This window comes from Trachypithecus francoisi, unplaced genomic scaffold, assembly GCF_009764315.1.
Source record: "Trachypithecus francoisi isolate TF-2019V2 unplaced genomic scaffold, Tfra_2.0 Lachesis_group11, whole genome shotgun sequence".
NCBI classification, from domain to species: domain Eukaryota; kingdom Metazoa; phylum Chordata; class Mammalia; order Primates; family Cercopithecidae; genus Trachypithecus; species Trachypithecus francoisi.
In genome coordinates, this window is record NW_022681456.1 from 124,869,655 (window position 1) to 124,887,411 (window position 17,757).

Genomic DNA, 17,757 nt, shown 5'->3' on the forward strand with positions numbered 1-17,757 from the left:
TCTGAGTTTTCTGGAATTGGATCTCTAATCTGATTAGATTTAAAGATGCTAATAACTCAATTTTCCATGGTAAAGAGAACATTGATAATCCATGGTGTGCTCTGGCAATAGGGGTAAGCAAAATATCTCTATCAAAGTAACTCCTCATTAACCACTTACAAGAAACAAGGAGCTGAGTGACTGTGCACATGATACTTTCAAACATTTTTGGAAAACTGACTAATATAATGAATGTCCCATGGTGAGCAGGTCTATGCAAACCTACCATCAAAGACCAAGAAGAAAGCTGAGAAGCCAAAAAAAAAAAAAGAAGAGAGAGAGAGAGATTGACAAATCCAGTTTCTCAGAGAGAAACATTTAAAAGGGACATCTGAACAGAAGCATAGTCTCAGGTGGCTTCCGTGGATTTCTGTGCCATTGCTTCCAAGCCCCAGGGCTTGTAAACCATAGGGAAGGAATGTGTAGGACAATTGAAGTTCACCCCTCAGGGAAAGGCAAGAATGCTATATGAGTCTGCTTAAGGGCAAGACTTATGGTCAGGGTTGTTTTGATCTGAAAATAGACTTTACAGTAACAGTATAGATAAAGTAGGCTGGGCCAGGTGGCTCATGCCTGTAATCCTAGCACTTTGGGAAGCCAAGGCGGGCAGATCACCTGAGATCAGGAGTTCAAGACCAGCCTGGCCAACATGGTTAAACCCCGTCTCTAATAAAAAAAAAAAAAAAAAATACAAAAACTTAGCTGGGCATGGTGGTGCATGCCTGCGATCCCAGTTGCTTCAGAGGCTGAGGTAGGAGAATCACTTGAACCTGGGAGGCAGAGGTTGCAGTGAGCCAAGATCATGCCACTGCACTCCAGCCTGGGTGACAAAGCGAGACTCCAAAAAAAAAAAAAAAAGGAAAAAAAAGTATAGATAAAATCAAAATCATAGCGGCATCGCTGGAACTGGGGTTAATCAGAAGTCGACATGGTAGATTAGCATCCATGATGGAGTTACTTTAGCCTCCACAAAGAGGTTGGCTGGTTGCTCCTATTGTCACCAAAGTGGTTAAATGATGAGCTCAGGGAATGGGTGAATTACAAAACAATTTTAAGTCTTATCCTCATAGGGTCTGCTGTTAAAGTGAGGGCATTGACTGGGAAAGAATGGGACTCTGTTCTTTGGAATGGGGACATGTGGGAAGATCCTGATGAAGCTGGGAACACTGAATCCCTACATTCTGGTGGATCTTCTTTGCCAGTGAAAGAGGCCTCCCCATCCCCAGTGGAGGCATCCTACCTGAGGTTCCTCACTCACTTACTTCATAATTAAACAATTCCCCTTCACTGTATCATCATGACTCCCTCACTGCCTCTCCGTTTTCCTAAAATGTGTTGAAGTGATTCATCTGCTGGCATCTCTTCTTCCATTCTGTTGGGATGATCAGACCCAACACCAGGTCATGGGGGTGATGAAGTCTAGCAGAGTCAAAGGAATGAGAAAAGACAGTTTGAGAGAGAAAGTGGGTCCAGGGGGCCATCGCTAAGAATGAAGGCCCTGAACTCTGGAAGCCCAGACGATTTATTGGTGATCAAACAAAGAAACAAGTGGTGAGAATGTGGGGGTTGAAAGGAAGTGTTGCATTAAGCATATGATTTACAGCTGTGATGGTTTAGCATCTGCTCTGCTACTTGAGATAGTGGAGAGCAGGTTCTTTTAACTCAAGACACAACCAATCCTGGGAGAGCAAGAAGCAAGGAGCCAGAAAGTCTGGACACATTCCAGAGCCACTAGCCCTGGATTCTATCCAAGCCACGAGAGGTTTTATGCCCTGGGCTTAGATTATAGTGCATCAGGGTAGCTTTCCACCCTTTAGCACAGAGCTTGGTGTTCCAAAGGCCACAAGGTGTTTTAGACCCTGGACCTGGTTTTGACTTGGTTTGAATTGCTTGACAGGACTGGTCTTGGGAACGTGCCTACTCCATTTGAGTGGAAGCATGGACATGTTCCAAGACTCTTTTACATTATATCAGACATGCAAGCCCTGCCTCGGCTTCTCTCCTAACACTCAGCTTTTCTCCCGACGCATTCCCTTTGCCCCAGTAGAGTCATACCTTCCATACCCACCCTTTAGTATTTTAGTGGGATCTTTAGCACAAGATGTAAGTCAATCTGCCATTTTTATTAGAAGTTTCCTTCTTTATTTAAAAAATATTTGTATACGTGGTCTGCTTTAAAGAGTATTTTATGTGGAGCCGGGCACGGTGGCTCATACCTATAATTCCTTTGGGAGGAATTACACTTTGGGAGGCCAAGGTGGGCAGATCACAAGGTCAAGAGATCGAGACCATCCTGGCTAACACGGTGAAACCCCGTCTCTACTACAAATACAAAAAATTAGCTGGGTGTGGTGGTGGGCACCTGTAGTCCCAGCTACTTGCAAGGCTGAGGTTAAGGGAGGAGACCACCCCCTCATATTGTCTTATGCCCAGTTTCTGCCTCCAAAGAAAGAATAAGTAAAAACTAAAAGGCAGAAATGAAATCCACAGTCAGAGAGCCTGGCACCACACCCTGGGCCTGGTAGTTAAAGAATGACCCCTGACCTAATAGCTTATTTGCATAAAAAAGGCACTGTGAAGATCCCTGTCCTGTTCAGTTCCTTTCTAATTACCAGTATATGCAGCCCCCAGTCACGTACCCGCTGCTTGCTCAATGGATCACGACCCTCTCACGTGGACCCCCTTAGAGTTGTGAGCCCTTAAAAGGGACAGGAATTGCTCACTCGGGGAGCTCAGCTCTTGAGACAGGACTCTTGCCGATGCTCCCGGCCACATAAACTCCTTCCTTCTTTAACTCGGTGTCTGAGGGGTTTTGTCTGTGGCTCTTCCTGCTACAAGGCAGGAAAATGGCATGAACCTGGGTGGCAGAGATTGCAGTGAGCTGAGATGGTGCCACTGCACTCCAGCCTAGGCAACAGAGCCAAACTCCATCTCAAAAAAAGAGTATTTTATGTGATTAATTATTCTAATAGTACTCAGTGCTTCTGCCATGAAAAGAAATAAGAGCTGGGCATGGTGGCTCACACCTGTAATCCTAGCACTTTGGGAGGCTAAGGCAGGTGGATCACCTTAGATCAGGAGTTTGAGACCAGCCTGGCCAACATGGTGAAACCCCGTCTCTATTAAAAATACAAAATTTTGCTGGGTGTGGTGGCGGGCGCCTGTAGTCACAGCTACTCAGGAGGCTGAGACAGGAGAATCACTTGAATCTGGGAGGCGGAGATTGCAGTGAGCCGAGATTGCACCACTGCACTCCAGCCTGGGTGACAGAGTGAGAACTACCATCTCAAAAAAAGAAAAAGAAAAGAAAAGAAAAAATAATTATTCTAGTAGTTAGCTTTATGTCTTTAAAGAACATGCTAAAGTTTCTGGGTTCTCCAGAGAAACAGAACCAATAAGAGATGCTATGCAAGGGAACGTCAACAAGTTTGTTTTTAGAAATGGAATTAAAACATAAAAATAAAAAACATAAACCGTGTTTCTCAATATAAGTTTCATGAAGGTCAAGACACTTTTGTAAGTAATTATACCAGCTATTTAGTTCATTTCTAAAGTACAAAGTGTCCTGGAAATCTAACCATGTCAATGCAGTCTTTTTACATTATTAACTGAAGAAAAATAGGTGCCCATTACAGATGTTTTAAGATTAGGAAGCAAAAAGCAGTCAGAAGCAGTCAAATCAGGACTGTAAGGTGGATGCCTAATGATTCTCATCAAAACTCTTCCAAAATTGCCCTTGATTGATGGGAAGAAAGAGCAGGAGCATTGTGGTGGAGAAAGACTCCCTGGCGAAGCTTTCCCAGGCATTTTTCTGCTAAAGTTTTGGCTAATTTTCTCAAAACACTCTCATAAGCAGATGTTATCATTCTTTCACCCTCCAGAGAGTCAACAAGCAAAATGCCTTCAGCATCCCAAAAACTGTTGCCATGACCTTTGCTCTTAACCAGTTCACTTTTGCATTGACTGAACTACTTCCACTACTTGGTAGACATTGCTCTTTTTTCTTTTTTTTTTTTTGGATTAGGTATTATAAGTAAAGACATTGCTTTTATTGTGCTTTGTATTCAGGATTTTACTGGTAAAGCCATGTTTCATCTCTTGTTGCAATTCTTCAAAGAAATGCTTCAGGATATTGATTGCCCTTGTTTAAAATTTCCATTGACAGTTCTGCTGTTGTCTGCAGCTGATCTGGGTGCAACAATTTGGCACCCACTGAGTGGAAAGTTTGCTCACCTTCCATTTGTCAGTCAGAATTGTGAAAGCTGAATCAATTGAGATGTCTGTGGTATTGGCTATTGTGCATATTGGTTCTCTTCAATTAGGGCATGAACAAGATGAATTTTGTCCTCAAAAATCGATGTGGATGGTTTGCTGCCAGAGGCTTCATCTTCAACATCATCTTGTCCCATCTTAAAATGAGTTTTCCATTTGTAAACTTCTGATTTATTTGGGGTATTGCTCCCATGAACTTTTTATAAAGCATCAGTGATTTCACCATTCTTCCACCCAAGCTTCACCATGAATTTGATGTTTGTTCTTTCTTCACTTTTAGCAGAATTCATGTTGCTCTGAAAGAGACTCTTTTTTTTTGTCTTTCTTTTTTCTTTTTTTTTTTTTAATTTAAAGCAGCTTTATTTGTAACTGCCACAGATTGGAAGCAACCAAAATGCCCTTCAGTAGGTGAGTGGATAACCATAGTCCATCTAGACAGTCCATCCACTCAGCACTAAACAGAAATGCACTGTCATGCTATGAAAAGACGTGAGAAAGTAACAACATGCTGCTAAGTGAAAGAAGTCAACTGAAAAGGCTGCATACTGTAGGATTCCCACTGCACCACATTCTGGAACAGGCAGCACCAAGAAGACGGGAAAAGGATCAGTGGTGATCAGAAGGAAGGGATGAATGAATGGAGCACAGGGCCCTCTTGGGGCAGTGAAACTGCTGTGTGTGATGCTATAACAGTGGATGCACAGCGGATATTCATTTATCAAAACCCGCAGGAGGGCACGGTGACTCACGCCTGTAATAGCAGCACTTTGGGAGGCCAAGGCGTGCGGATCACCTGAGGTCAGGAGTTCAAGACCAGCCTGGCCAACATGGCGAAACCCTGTCTCTACTAAAAATAGAAAAATTAGCCAGGTGTGGTGGCAGGCACCTTCAATCCCAGCTAGGAGGCTGAGGCAGGAGAATCACTTGAACCCAGGAGGCAGAGGTTGCAGTGAGCCAAGATTGCACCACTGCACTCCAGCCTGGGTGACAGAGTGAGACCTCAAAAAATAAAAAAAAAAAACCCACAGAGCGTGCCACACCAAGAGGGACCCCCATGTAAACTGCGGACTTTGGGTGATCATGATGTGGCCATGTAGGGTCATTATTATAACAAATGCACTACTTGGGGTGGAGGGTGTTAATAAAGGGGGAGGCTGTGCATGTGTATTGTGGGGTGTGTGGGGGGGTGTGGGAACTCTATCATCTGCTCAATTTTGCTATGAACCTAATACTGCTCTAAAAAATAAAGTCTATTAAAAAAAAAAACAGTGGGTATGGTGGCACACACCTGTATTCTCAACTGCTTGGGAGGCTGAGGCGGGAGGATTGCCTGAGGCCAGGAGTTTGAGACCAGCCTGGGCAACATAGTGAGACCCCCATCTCTGCAAAAACTTTAAAAATTAGCCGAGCATGGTGCCACACATCTGAACTCCCAGCTACTCAGGAGGCTGAGGGGTGAGGATCGCTTGAGCCTGGGAGTTTGAGGCTACAGTGAGCTACAATCATAAGAAAATGTAGGAGAAGGCCAGGCATGGTGGCTGACGCCTGTAATCCCAGCACTTTGGGAGGCCGAGGCAGGCAGATCACCTGAGGTTGGGAGTTTGAGACTAGCCTGACCAACATGGGGGAGAAACCCTGTCTCTACTAAAAAATACAAAATTAGCCAGGTGTGGTGGCACACACCTGTAATCCCAGTTACTCGGGAGGCTGAGGCAGGAGAATTGCTTGAACCCAGGAGGGAGAGGTTGCAGGGAGCTGAGATCGTGCCATTGCACTCCAGCCTGGGCAACAAGAGCGAAACTCCATCTAAAAATAAAAAAGAAAGAAAAGAGAGAAAAGAAAGAAGGAAGGAAGAAAAAGAAAGAAAAGAGAAAAGAAGGAAAGAAGGAAGGGAGGGAGGGAGGAAGGAAAGAAAGAAAAGAAAAGAAAAGAGAAAAGAAAAGAAAAAGGAGAAAATCTTTGGGACTGGGAGTCATTGAGGAATTCTTAACCATGACAACAAAAGCAGATCCTTAAAAAGAAAAAAAATTGATAGATCAGACTTCACCAAAATTAAAAAGAAAAAAACCTTTTCTCTGCAAAACACTCCTTAAGAGGATGTAAAAGATAAGCTATGGACTGGGACAAAATATTTACAAACCACACACATACAAAAGCCGTACATCTAGAACATATAGCGACAAGGCGCAGCTGGGAGCAAGACTGAGAGGATGAGCAGTGGCAGACTTGCCGGCTGCAGCAGTGCTCCATGAGTGAGTGGCCACTGCACGCCTGCCCCGCACATCCAAGGCAGCTCTCATGGCCTCCAGCTGACAGTGCCACCCAGAGTCAACCCGAGGCCAGAAGGCTCGGCCTTATGCTGGAGACTCATCCTGGGCACCTCCCGTGTTCCTTGTGGGAACATCTGCTTCTGCAGAAGGTGGAAAAGGTTGAGGTTGGAAGCTGTGCGGATGGAATTTGGAAAGAAGGAACGGTGAGAGTGCAGGGAAGGGAGGCAGGGAGCCCCCTGCATGGCAAGGTGGTGGCCAAGCGCTCCAGGGAAGAGGACTTGGGCTCTGCCCAGTCCCAGAGCGTCAGATGGTGACACTCTATCTCACTGATGCTAAGGCGCACTCTCTCATCTTATCATTTCTAATGTCAGGGTGTGCCTTATAATCAACAGGCCACAAAGGTCATAAGCCACACTCACAAGAACTAGGAAGTTAATTGTAAAATATTCCTTGTCCTTGATCATTGTGGCACACAGGATCAGGCTCACCCTGCAAACACAATCACTAGGGAAGGTGCATCTCCAAGGGGAACGCCGGCCTTTCCCACCACTCCTCCCTCAGAGGAAGCCCAAATGCAAACAGACCCAGGTCAGCTGGGCCCCTCTCCAGCTCCTGACCAGCAGCTCTGGATCCCTGGGTGGGGTGCAGCTGCCCTTCCCCACCACCACTCAGAATAACCAAGAAAGCCTGCCCACCTGCCTGAACGTGGCAGGGGAAGGGCAGTTCCCTCTGTGTAAGACACACTGCTGCACCGCAGAAGCCTCCGCAGAGCGCTGGGCTGCAGAGCATAGTGCACAACTAGGGCACCTCCCTCCATCCCCTGCCAACACACACACACACACACACACACACACAAGGCGCACACGGCCACAAGGCACAGCCCCAGGCCAGGAGCACACAACTGCCCTTAAATGCCCTCACCAGCCTCAAAGGGGAGGCCACGTCCACGTGACTTCAAACATCGATACTAGACTAGGATGCAACCAGGAAGCTGAGTCAGGGCCACACACCTCCTACGCCCCCATCTGTGTCCTCCCTCAGCCCCTCCAAAGGAGTCTGCACAGGGGCTGGCCGAGACCCTTTGGTAGACAGCTGCAACCTCTGGAGGGCATTTATACCATGAGCTACGAGTACTTATTGGGGTTCAGCTGGAAGGTGGCTCCCTCTGACCATCTCCTCAGGACACACACGAGCTTTCTGCCTGTCTCTGTGACGGGGCTGGCGTGCTTGGCACGGGAAGTCTCCACAGATAAGGCTGTCTGCAGTGACCTGATAGCTCAGTGGCTTAGAGGAAGCTAACCTCCAGCACTCCTCAGCCACAGAGCAAGGGACTCTTTTCAAACTGATTTCTTACCCTTCTTAGTGTCTCAAACTAGATCCTGTTCAGACATGTTACAATAAAGTTAGTAAGAATTTATTTTGGGGCCAACATTTTTTTAATCCATGCATAGTTTTTTTCATAATATGCATTTTTTCATAAACTTTTTAAGACCCTCTCGTATATATCGGACTCTAGCCTGAGTCTGAAAGCCTTAGAACCAGGAGATCCAATGGTATAAGTTTCATTCTGATTCTGAGTCCAAAACCAGAAGAATGACGTCTTAGCTCAAAGACAGAGAGTGTAAATTTCTGTTTACTTGGCCTTTTACTCTAGTCAGCCCTTCATAGGACTGGATGAGCCCCACTCATCCTAGGGAGGACAATCTGCATTACTTAGTTTACCAATTAAAAGGCTAATCTCATCCAGAAACACCTTCACAGGTATATCCAGAATAATATTTAACCAAATATTTTGGCATTCCATGGCCCAGTCAAGCTGGCACATAAAATTAATTGTCACAAGTCCACCCCTTGTCAACTTGGCACCCACATGTATCTTCTGAAACCATTCTTATTCTCCAAATAAAAACAGTGACAAGGGCATAATTCCACCCCACATGATACAATTATTCCACATACAACTGAAAATGCACTACCTCTTCCCCAGAAGAGAAGGCAAAGTCCTTAAATGATGTTTGTTCCTCTCGATATCTCATAACTTAAACACTATGACGTAAAATGTAAAATAGTTAAATACACCCTCAGGCCAGGGAGGTCCTGAAGCCGAGGGGCCAGGCTGCCAGTTTTGGGTGGAGTCCATGGCCTGGAGTAAAAACTTATGGTGCTTTTTCCAGGCCCACCCATAGCCACCCATGGACAAATCAGCACATATTTCCTCCCTTCTGAGCCCATAAAAACCCTGGACTCAGCCAGATGTGAACAGGTGTTGGAACTACCAGCTGCAGAAAGGGGCTACCCACTACAGGTCTCCTCTCTTCTGAGAGCTGGACAGCCGTTGGGTCAACCTACCTGCAGAAAGGAGCTACCCACTACAGGTCTCCTCTCCACTGAGAACTGGACACTCTCATCAGGATGACCCACCTGTGGAAAGGAGCTACCCACTACAGGTCTCCTGAGAGCTGTTCTATCACTCAATGAAACTCCTCTCCACCTTGCTCACCCTCCAGTTTTCTGCATACCTCATTCTTCCTGGATGCAGGACAAGAACTCAGGACCTGCTGAATGGTGGGACTGAAAGGGCTGTAACACAAATAGGCCTGAAACATGGTCCCCTGCTTGCCACATTGTGGGTGACAAGAGGGAGAGAAGAGCTGTGGGGCCCTCCAGGGAGCCCAGACCTAGGAACTCTGTGAACCAGGGCTGTGACACTCTCTCTGGGGCTCTACGGTTCCTGGTGTCTCCAAACTAGGCACCACCAGGTTCCCCTTGTCCAGACACATGTGGTATAGCTGGTCCAGCTGCAGCCTTGCATGGCGCCGGCACCTGTGCCAGCACCTGAAGCTGCCGCCTGCCCCACCACAGCAACCTGCATGCCTGACTGTGTGCAGTGGCTAGACCCCACATTCACTCACTCACTCACACACCCCTTGCCACTCTGCACCTGGCTCACCCTTGGCAGGTGTGGGATCCGGGCCAGTAGTGTGAGCTGACCATAGCCTGCCAGGCCAAGTGGGCAGAACAAGCCCAGTGGGCATGAACAATACTCGGGCAGAAGGCACCACCGGCCACAGAGCTTTCCAGTGGGCAAAGTGACACCCCAAGGATGCTGTGACAATAGGAGTCGGGACAGTGGACATTTGGGCCACTTCTTTTTTTTTTTTTTTTTGAGACAGTTTCACTCTTGTTCCCCAGGCTGAAGTGCAATGGTGCAATCTCTGCTCACCACAAACTCCGCCTCCTGGGTTCAAGCAATTCTCCTGCCTCAGTCTCCCGAATAGCTGGGATTACAGGCGCCTGCCATCATGGCTGGCTAGGTTTTTTCTTGTTTTTTTTTTTTTGTATTTTTGTAGAGAAGGGGTTTCACCATGTTGGTCAGGCTGGTCTTGAACTCCTGACCTCAGGTGATCCACCCAACTCGGCCCCCCAAAGTGCCGATTACAGGCATGAGTCACTACACCCGGCCCTGTTTTGTTCTTTTAATTTTTGTAGAGAGAGAGTCTCACTATGCTCCCCAGGCTACTCTTGAACTCCTAGCCTCAAGCTATTCTCCACCTGGACTTCACAAAGTGCTGGGACAACAGGCATCACCCTCCATGCCCAGCCACAAATTTATTTCTTACAATAATGGTGAAAGATATGTTTTCTGGATCCTTCCAGTGTGGGTGAATAGTTCTTAAATGACAATCCCTCTAAATTTTCACTTCCTAAGCCTTTGAGTATCTTCCTCTACATTAAACCAAGGCAGGTTTGGAATTTCTGATTTACTCATTATGACCCACCTTTGGTCCATGTCTCAGCCAAATAGCTAGACAAATTGTTAGAGCTCTTCCTAACTCTCTGAGTTGCAACATTAAATGTAGAACCTCTATTTAGTAAGACCATAAATTTGACCAGATCCAGTTTTATATTCCTTCCATTATCCCATGCCTTTGATATCCATTCCCATACATGTTCCCAAAATTTTTGTCTGTATAAATTAGACATCTTAAGCCATTCTTTTGGAGTGTCGCACACTTCCTCACGGGTCACACTTTGTCCCTCACCTTAGGGGCCTGCTGGGATTTGAGTCTAGTTACAGGTCTAGAAGCAAAGAGGGTAGGTGGGGAAGGGTCCTGAGGAGCATCAGCTTTGTCCTGCATGGCAACTGCGTGGAAACCATTACAGTTTCTTAGGCAATGCAGGGTTAGTCCTCTCAGATGGGATGCTTCCACCAGGGATGGGGAAACCTCTTTCACTGGCAAAGAAGATCCATCAGAATTTAGGGGCTCCATGTCCCCAGCTTCATCAGGGTGATGAGGTTCATAAATATAAAAAAGAGGGCTTTATTTATCATAAAGGGTTGTAAGCCTACAGGGTGGCCATTCTGATAGGCCAAGAAGCATAGCCTCCAGCCAGAAGCCAGAAACAGACACTTCAAGGGAGGGCCAAAGGGAAGAGAAATTTATGCTGAGTGGGGTGGCCAAATGTACGTATTTAGTACGTTATAGGAGTGATAAGTTTTACGAAAGGATAAACATACTCATGTGCAATTGAGCTTCATGCTTCTCCACGGGGCCCCATGTTCAAAAATGTGGCATTAGGATGATCTAAGGGCAGAGTTTTTGGCCCTCTGGCATCAAAAGGTGAAGCAGAGAACATGAAAATCCTCACCGCACTCTCTGTAGACTGGTCAGAACCACTTCGTATTCAAGGCTCTCTTATCAGGCATAAAAGGAGGGGACAATATGAGACAGTTGGTTGATATCACTGGTAGAGTCTTTTGAAAGAGCTAGTTTCTGTTTAGCCCTTAGGTTAGAAAACCTAAACAGGTTAGGGAGGGAGGGGTGAGCATAAGGAGGCATGCCAGGCCTCATCCCATCATGACCAAATAACTCAGTTTTCAAGGTTACTCTGGGGTCCGCTTTGCCAGGAGAGGGTCCATTCGGTCAGTTAGTGGGGGCTTCGAATTTTACTTTAGTTTACAAGGGTATAGCCTATTGCTCCTTGGCTAAAAACTTGCACAGCATGTTATTATAATGAATATTGTGTATTACAATTATAATACAATTGTAATGATAACTATTTGTGTGTATCGAAACACATCTAAACATAGAAAAGGTACAGTAAAAATATGGTATAAACGATTAAAAAGGCTGGGCGCAGTGGCTCACGCCTGTAATCCCAGCACTTCGGGGGGCGGGCGGATCACCTGAGGTCGGGAGTTCGAGACCAGCCTGACCAACATGGAGGAACCCCGTCTCTACTAAAAATACAAAATTAGCCGGGCGTGGTGGCGCATGCCTATAATCCCAGCTACTTGGGAGGCTGAAGCAGGAGAATCGCTTGAACCTGGGAGGTGGAGGTTGCAGTGAGCCAAGATGGTGCCATTGCACTCCAGCCTGGACAACAAGAGCAAAACTCCGTCTCAATAAAAATAAAAAATAAAATAAAATAAAATTTAAAAATGGTACACCTGTATAGGCCATTTACCTGAATGGAGCTTGCGGGACTCGCAGTTGTTCTGGGTGAGTCGTGAGTGAGAAGAGTGTGAGAATGCATGTAAAAGCCTAGGACACTGCCATACGCTACCCTGTGTGATTGCCCAGTGGGCCTCTTCCTGCCCGCTGCACAGACAAAATCAGTTCACTGAGACCATGGCATTGCATTAGAGGAAGAGTTTAATTGATGCAAGGCTGACCATGCCACACGGTACATGAAGCTATTACTCAAATCAATCTCCCTGAAAATTTGGAGGCCAGGATTTTTCAAACACAGTTTGGTGGGCAGGGGCCTACAGTATAAGTGCTGCTGGTTTGTTGGGGATGCAATCAGAGCGGTATGGCAAATGATCCTCATGCCCTGACTCCACCTCTGGATGGGGTCCGTAGGACTGGTTGAGTCATGAGTCCAGCTGGCGTTTGCAGAAATGCCAAAATCTGAAAAGAAATCCTAAAAGGTCAACCTTAAATTCTACAACATGAATGTTATCTAGATGCGTAATTGGGGAAGTTACAAATCTGGTGACCTCCTGAAAAATGGTTGGTAATCACTTAATTATGCCTACATTTTAGCAGAATTCAGGCCCCTTTCATAAGCTTAACCTTGTGGCCTTTCACTAGTTTTACAAAGTTGGCATTAGTTTGGGGAAGGGCTATTATCCCTGCTTTAAGGTTAACTATAAACTACATTTCTCCCAAAGTCAGTTTGGTTTATGCCCAGGAATAACCAAAGATAGCTTGGAGGTTAAAAGCATGAGGGAGGTTGGGCGTAGTGCTCACACATGTTAATCGCAGCACTTGGGGAGGCTGAGGCAGGCAGATCACTTGAGGCCAGAAGTTCAAGACTAGCCTGACCAACATGGCGAAACCCCATCTCTACTAAAAATACAAAAATTAGCTGGGCATGGTGGTGCATGCCTGTAAAACCAGCTACTTGGGAGGCTGAGGCACAAGAATTGCTTGAACCTGGGAGGCAGAGGTTGCAGTGAGCTAAGACCATGCTCCTGCACTCCAGCCTGGGTGACATAGCAAGACTGTCTCAAAAAAAGGAAGATGAAGTCAACTATATCAGATTTCTCTTACTGTCATAATTTTATAAAGGCAGTTTAATTGGACTCTATAAACACTATATGTTTAGGCTTTACTGAAGTTATAAATACATATATAATTTTCTTTCTTTTTTTTTTTTGAGACGGAGTCTTGATCTGTCACACAGGCTGCCAATGGCACGATCTCAGCTCACTGCAACCTCCACCTCCTGGGTTTAACCAGTTCTCCTGCCTCAGCCTCCCAAGTAGCTGGGATTACAGGCACCCACCACTGCGCTTGGCTAATTTTTGTATTTTTAGTAGAGTCGGGGTTTCATCATGTTGGCCAGGCTGGTTTCGAACTCCTGATCTCAGGTGATCCGCCTGCCTCAGCCTCCCAAAATGCTGGGATTACAGGGGTGAGCCACCGTGCCCAGCTTTTTTTCTTTTTTTTCTGAGACACAGTTTTGTTCTTGTTGCCCAGGCTGGAGTGCAATGGCACAGTCTCGGCTCACTACAACCTCCACCTTCCGGGTTCAAGTGATTCTCCTGCCTCAGCCTCCCAAGTAGCTGGGATTACAGGCGCCCAACACCACGCCTGGCTAATTTTTTTGTATTTTTAGTAGAGACAGGGTTTCACCATGTTGGCCAAGCTGGTCTCTAACTCCTGACCTCAGGTGATCCACCCACCTCGGCCTCCCAAAGTGCTGGGATTACAGGCATGAGCCACTGCGCCTGGCCTATATAGATAATTTTTGGTTTCTTTGCAAGACAGAGTCTCGCTCTGTCTCTCAGGTTGGAGTGCAGTGTCATGATCACGGCTCACTACAGCCTCAACCTCCCAGGCTCAAAGTGATCCTCCTACCTTAGCTTCCTGAGTAGCTGGGACTACAGGCACTTGCCACCATGCCCATCTAAATTTTTTTTTTTTTTTTTGTAGAGACAGGGTCTGTCTATGTTGCCCAGGCTGGTCTCCAACTCCTGGGCTCAAGCAATCTTCCTGCCTCAACCTCCCTAAGTGCTAGGATTACAGGCATGAACCACTGTGCCCAGCCAATATAAGGCATGCAAAACTATACTAATTTTCCTTTCTGGATATATGCTGTATGTAAAGTATTAAAATAGGCATGGGATTGATAAATACCAAAGTCAGCAAAGTGGTGACCTCTGAGAAAGGAAGGAGGGAAATGCCCTCAGGAAGGGATATACCAGCTTTTCAAATGCATAGGTGATTTTTTTTCTTAACCTGGGGAAGTTATATTATCCTCTACTTTACTGTGTGAATGAAATATTTTGTTTTTTAAAATTTTGCCCAAGAAGGGAGTAGGAGTAGGGAATTTGACAGACCTTTGTTTAAATTCTGTCTGCCGCTTACTTGTAAAGGAACTTACCCGGTTTCTTAATTTTTCCAAGCCTCTGTAAGAGGACATCATCATAATAAATATTCTACTGCACAGTCAAAGCAAGTGAAATAATACGGATAAAAGTGCTTTATAAAGTGCAAATGCTGTAAAAGTATAAGCTGTAATTTTACAAGAATGAGCCACAAATTATTGTAACTAAGTTATTGCAAGAAACTCTTAGTATTCCTTTGTTACATACTGTCAAAGAAGCTTGCTTGACCTTTTCCTTCAGAGCACTTACCTTCACTTGCAATAACACGTTCATTGATGCTATTATTTGTGCATCCTCCCACTCCTTGGTTCTGGGCTCCTGATGCTATTCCCAAGCCCAGCACAATCCCTGGCACATGGTAAGTGCTGGACAGATTTTTTCTTTTTTTCTTTTTTTTTTTTTTTTGAGACAGAGTCTCGCTCTGTCGCCCAGGCTGGAGTGCAGTGGCGTGATCTCGGCTCACTACAAGCTCTGCCTCCCGGGTTCACGCCATTCTCCTGCCTCAGCCTCCCGAGTAGCTGGGACTACAGGCGCCCGCCACCACGCCCGGCTAATTTTTTGTATTTTTAGTAAAGACGGGGTTTCACCGTGTTAGCCAGGATGGTCTCGATCTCCTGACCTCGTGATCCGCTCGCCTCCGCCTCCCAAAGTGCTGGGATTACAGGCGTGAGTCACCGCCCCCACCCTTGGGCTTAATCTTAACAGGATTACCTGTAGGAAGTGAGAATGGAAAGCAGGACCTGGAGATAGGACTTTGCTGTTTTACATTACTATACTGTTAGAACTTTTAACATAAACATGTATTAGTGCAAAACTATTTGAATTTTTTTTTTTTCTTTTGAGGCAGAGTCTCGCTCTGTCGCCCGGGTTGGAGTGCAGGGGCCGGATCTCAGCTCACTGCAAGCTCCGCCTCCCGGATTTATGCCATTCTCCTGCCTCAGCCTCCCGAGTAGCTGGGACAACAGGCGCCCGCCACCACGCCCGGCTAGTTTTTGTATTTTTAGTAGAGACGAGGTTTCACCGTGTTAGCCAGGATGGTCTCGATCTCCTGACCTTGTGATCCGCCCGTCTCGGCCTCCCAAAGTGCTGGGATTACAGGCTTGGGCCACCGGGCCCGGCCACTATTTGAATTTTTAATTAAAATAATAAGTGTTAAATATGCATATCTTAATTTCATCGCCTCTCGGGGGAAGATCACGTTTTACTACACGAAATTGCATGGAAAAGGGATGCATGAAATAAAAGGAGCAATGACTGCTCCTGGGGCACTGGGCTTTCCACTGAACCTCGGGGAGTGACGGCGACGAGTTTAACAGCCTAAGAATTTAAGAACGGCCGGGAGGGGCCGTTAGGGGGCGCGCGCGAGGCGGCGCGGGCGTTCCCGCCTCCCCGTTACATGCCCCAGTAACCTCAGCGCCGGCGACCGGGAGTAACCTCGCGCGCGGGCTGTCCCCCCGCGCCCAGACTCTCGCCTGCTCCCGCCTCAGCCAATGGGAAGGCAGCGAACGGGCCGGCCGGTTGCTCGCCCGGGAGGACTCCTCCCGGGAGCACTTCGAACGGAGTTGAACGGTCGCCGGGCCACGGGCTCAGACCTTTCCAATGGCAGCTCTGGGTCCCGACGCCAAGCCCCGCCCAGCCGTAGGCCTCCTCCGTGTGCATTCTCGGCAGGAGTCACCTTTGCCTTACAAACCTTCAGACCCGCCCTCTTCCTACCTTGCCGCTCTAGGCCCCGCCCTCTGAGCGGGTCGACCAATAACGGGGTGAGCTGGCGCGGCGGGGCGGGCCTCTAGCCAATGCGCACGCCGTGGGCGGGCCCCGAGCCGGAATTAGGGGTGAAGCGATAGCTTTTTCCCTGCATTCGGGGCGCTCGGAGCTGGGGGGTCCCTGTGGGGCGCCCGGAGTTAAGATGGCGTCCTCAGCCGAGGGGGACGAGGGGACTGTGGTGGCGCTGGCGGGGGTTCTGCAGTCGGGTTTCCAGGAGCTGAGCCTTAACAAGTTGGCGACGTCCCTGGGCGCGTCAGAACAGGCGCTGCGGCTGATCATCTCCATCTTCCTGGGTAAGGACCCTCCTGCCTCCCTCCGCCCCTCGCGGAGTCCCCGGGGAGTAGGGGAGGAATGGGGACAGGACCGCTCTCTCTTCCTGGAGCCACCCGGGAGGGCAGTGCCGGGTGCGGGTGTGAATCCTGAAGCACACCAACAGCTACTGAGGGAAGACAGAAGTCCTGTCTCGAGTCTGGGGAGCTGTGCCCTCTGAACCTCTTCACCTTTCTCTTCAACCCCTGCAATGCCCTCTGGCCCCTCAGTCGGGCCCCCGCCCTCTTGTGCCAGGCTCTACCCGTGCTCCCACGACCTGTCTTTATTTGTCGCTCTGTTGAGTTCCACTGTCTGGCCATGTGTCCTGCTCTGTCATTAATAACCACCCCGCACACGCGCGCATCTTACCGGTAGGCATAGGGCCCCTAACTTAGGAATTTTAGCCCTTTCGTCCTTTTCAGCCCCATATTCCATATTTCATATTCTTGATGTCTGTTTTGTTTATTGCCAGCTTATATTATACTTTCGTCTCTTTTCTGTCCCTTTCCTACTATTTTCTTCTTATGCCATGTTGCTTTTTTTTATTTTCCAAGCCAACTACCTGTCATTTACCTTGGAATATCATTTTAATGCTGGACTTGGGAAACAGGACTAACAACCTCCTTAAAATCGATCCATACTATTCCAAGCGTTTATTACACGTGTGGTTCAAAGGATGTGGTGTATCTGAATTTATGCCACAACAAGCTGTATTACAACTGGTTTATAGGCTTTTTTACTGCATCCTCACTCCATGGTTTAATACATGGAGGCAGCATAGTACAATGGAAAAAAGTATGGGCTTTGAAGGCAAACAAATCACACCCAGCCTTGTTGCTGCTCACAAACTGAAGGACCCTAGGCAGGCCACAAAACCCTCTGGGGCCTAATTTCCTTATCTATGAAATGAGGACAACAGTGCTTACCACATAGGATTGCTATAAAGTCCTGTAGAAAGGCCAAGATTGGGAAGTACCTGTACATATATATACATAAAATTTAAGCAGTTGGAACGTTTTATGAAGGTTATGGAACTTTAGGAGAGGGTGGGTGGGAAGGATTAAGCAAAAGCTATAAGTGGTGATAAGGAAACAGGACTGGGGCCAGAGCAGAGGGTTAGAGGTCTGAACCATGAGAAGTTTGAGATAAAGTTGGGCAGGAAAAGCCTTAAATGCCAGAGAAGTGTTTGGCATTTATCCAGTA

General features: G+C 47.1%; 1 protein-coding gene across 1 annotated transcript in view; it reads left to right on the forward strand.

Moving 5' to 3' along the window:
- Positions 1 to 15,881: 15,881 nt before the first annotated feature.
- The window catches only part of LPCAT3 (lysophosphatidylcholine acyltransferase 3), a 38,370-nt gene continuing 36,494 nt past the window's right edge, over positions 15,882 to 17,757 (forward strand). Inside the window, exon 1 of the mRNA XM_033222978.1 lies at positions 15,882 to 16,538. Coding sequence (XP_033078869.1) covers positions 16,388 to 16,538 — 151 coding nt within the window. The 5' untranslated portion in view covers positions 15,882 to 16,387. The remainder of the gene's footprint in view (positions 16,539 to 17,757) is intronic.